Genomic DNA, 644 nt, shown 5'->3' on the forward strand with positions numbered 1-644 from the left:
AGTTCCCATTTTGACCGCCACCAACGCGTCCATACCGGTGAGAAGCCCTACCAGTGCCCCGAATGCGGTAAGCGTTTTAGCCGTAGCTCCCACCTCTACCGCCACCAACGTACCCACGCCGGCGGTCGCTCTTACATCTGCACCTATTGCGGGCGGAGTTTTGGTAGCACCCTTCATTTTGACCGGCACCAACGCACCCACACCGGCCAACGACCCTACAAGTGCACCCTGTGCCGGAAAAGTTTTGGCGATGGGCCGGCGTTGGTCAAACATCAACGCCTTCATCTGGGTGATGGTCCTTTCCGTTGCGAAGAATGCGGTAAAGCCTTCGGCGCCCGTGCCCAATACGCTCGGCATCGGCGTAGCCTCCATGGCGGTGGCGAGAAACCGTACCGTTGCGGTGATTGTGGGAAGAGTTTTTCCTGGAGCTCCCATTGGGAACGACACCAGCGTATCCATACCGGCGAACGACCCTACCAATGCGGGGACTGCGGCAAACGTTTCGGCCGGACCTCCCATCTCTACCGAAAAAAAAAGCAACCCCACATCTGTGCCGATTGCGGGAAAAGCTTCAACAGCACCCTACACTTCCATAAGCACCAACGGGCTCACGCTGGTCCCCGGCACGCCTGTCCCGATTGCGG

General features: G+C 58.9%; 1 protein-coding gene across 1 annotated transcript in view; it reads left to right on the forward strand.

Moving 5' to 3' along the window:
• The window catches only part of LOC104169254 (zinc finger protein 436-like), a gene marked incomplete at both ends in the record, with an annotated part of 2,758 nt that overhangs the window by 627 nt on the left and 1,487 nt on the right, over nt 1-644 (forward strand). The window contains one exon of the mRNA XM_009710141.1: nt 3-616. Within this exon, the coding sequence (XP_009708443.1) occupies nt 3-616 (614 nt within the window). The remainder of the gene's footprint in view (nt 1-2; nt 617-644) is intronic.

The sequence above is a fragment of the Cariama cristata genome, unplaced genomic scaffold, assembly GCF_000690535.1.
Source record: "Cariama cristata isolate BGI_N322 unplaced genomic scaffold, ASM69053v1 scaffold26810, whole genome shotgun sequence".
NCBI lineage: Eukaryota > Metazoa > Chordata > Aves > Cariamiformes > Cariamidae > Cariama > Cariama cristata.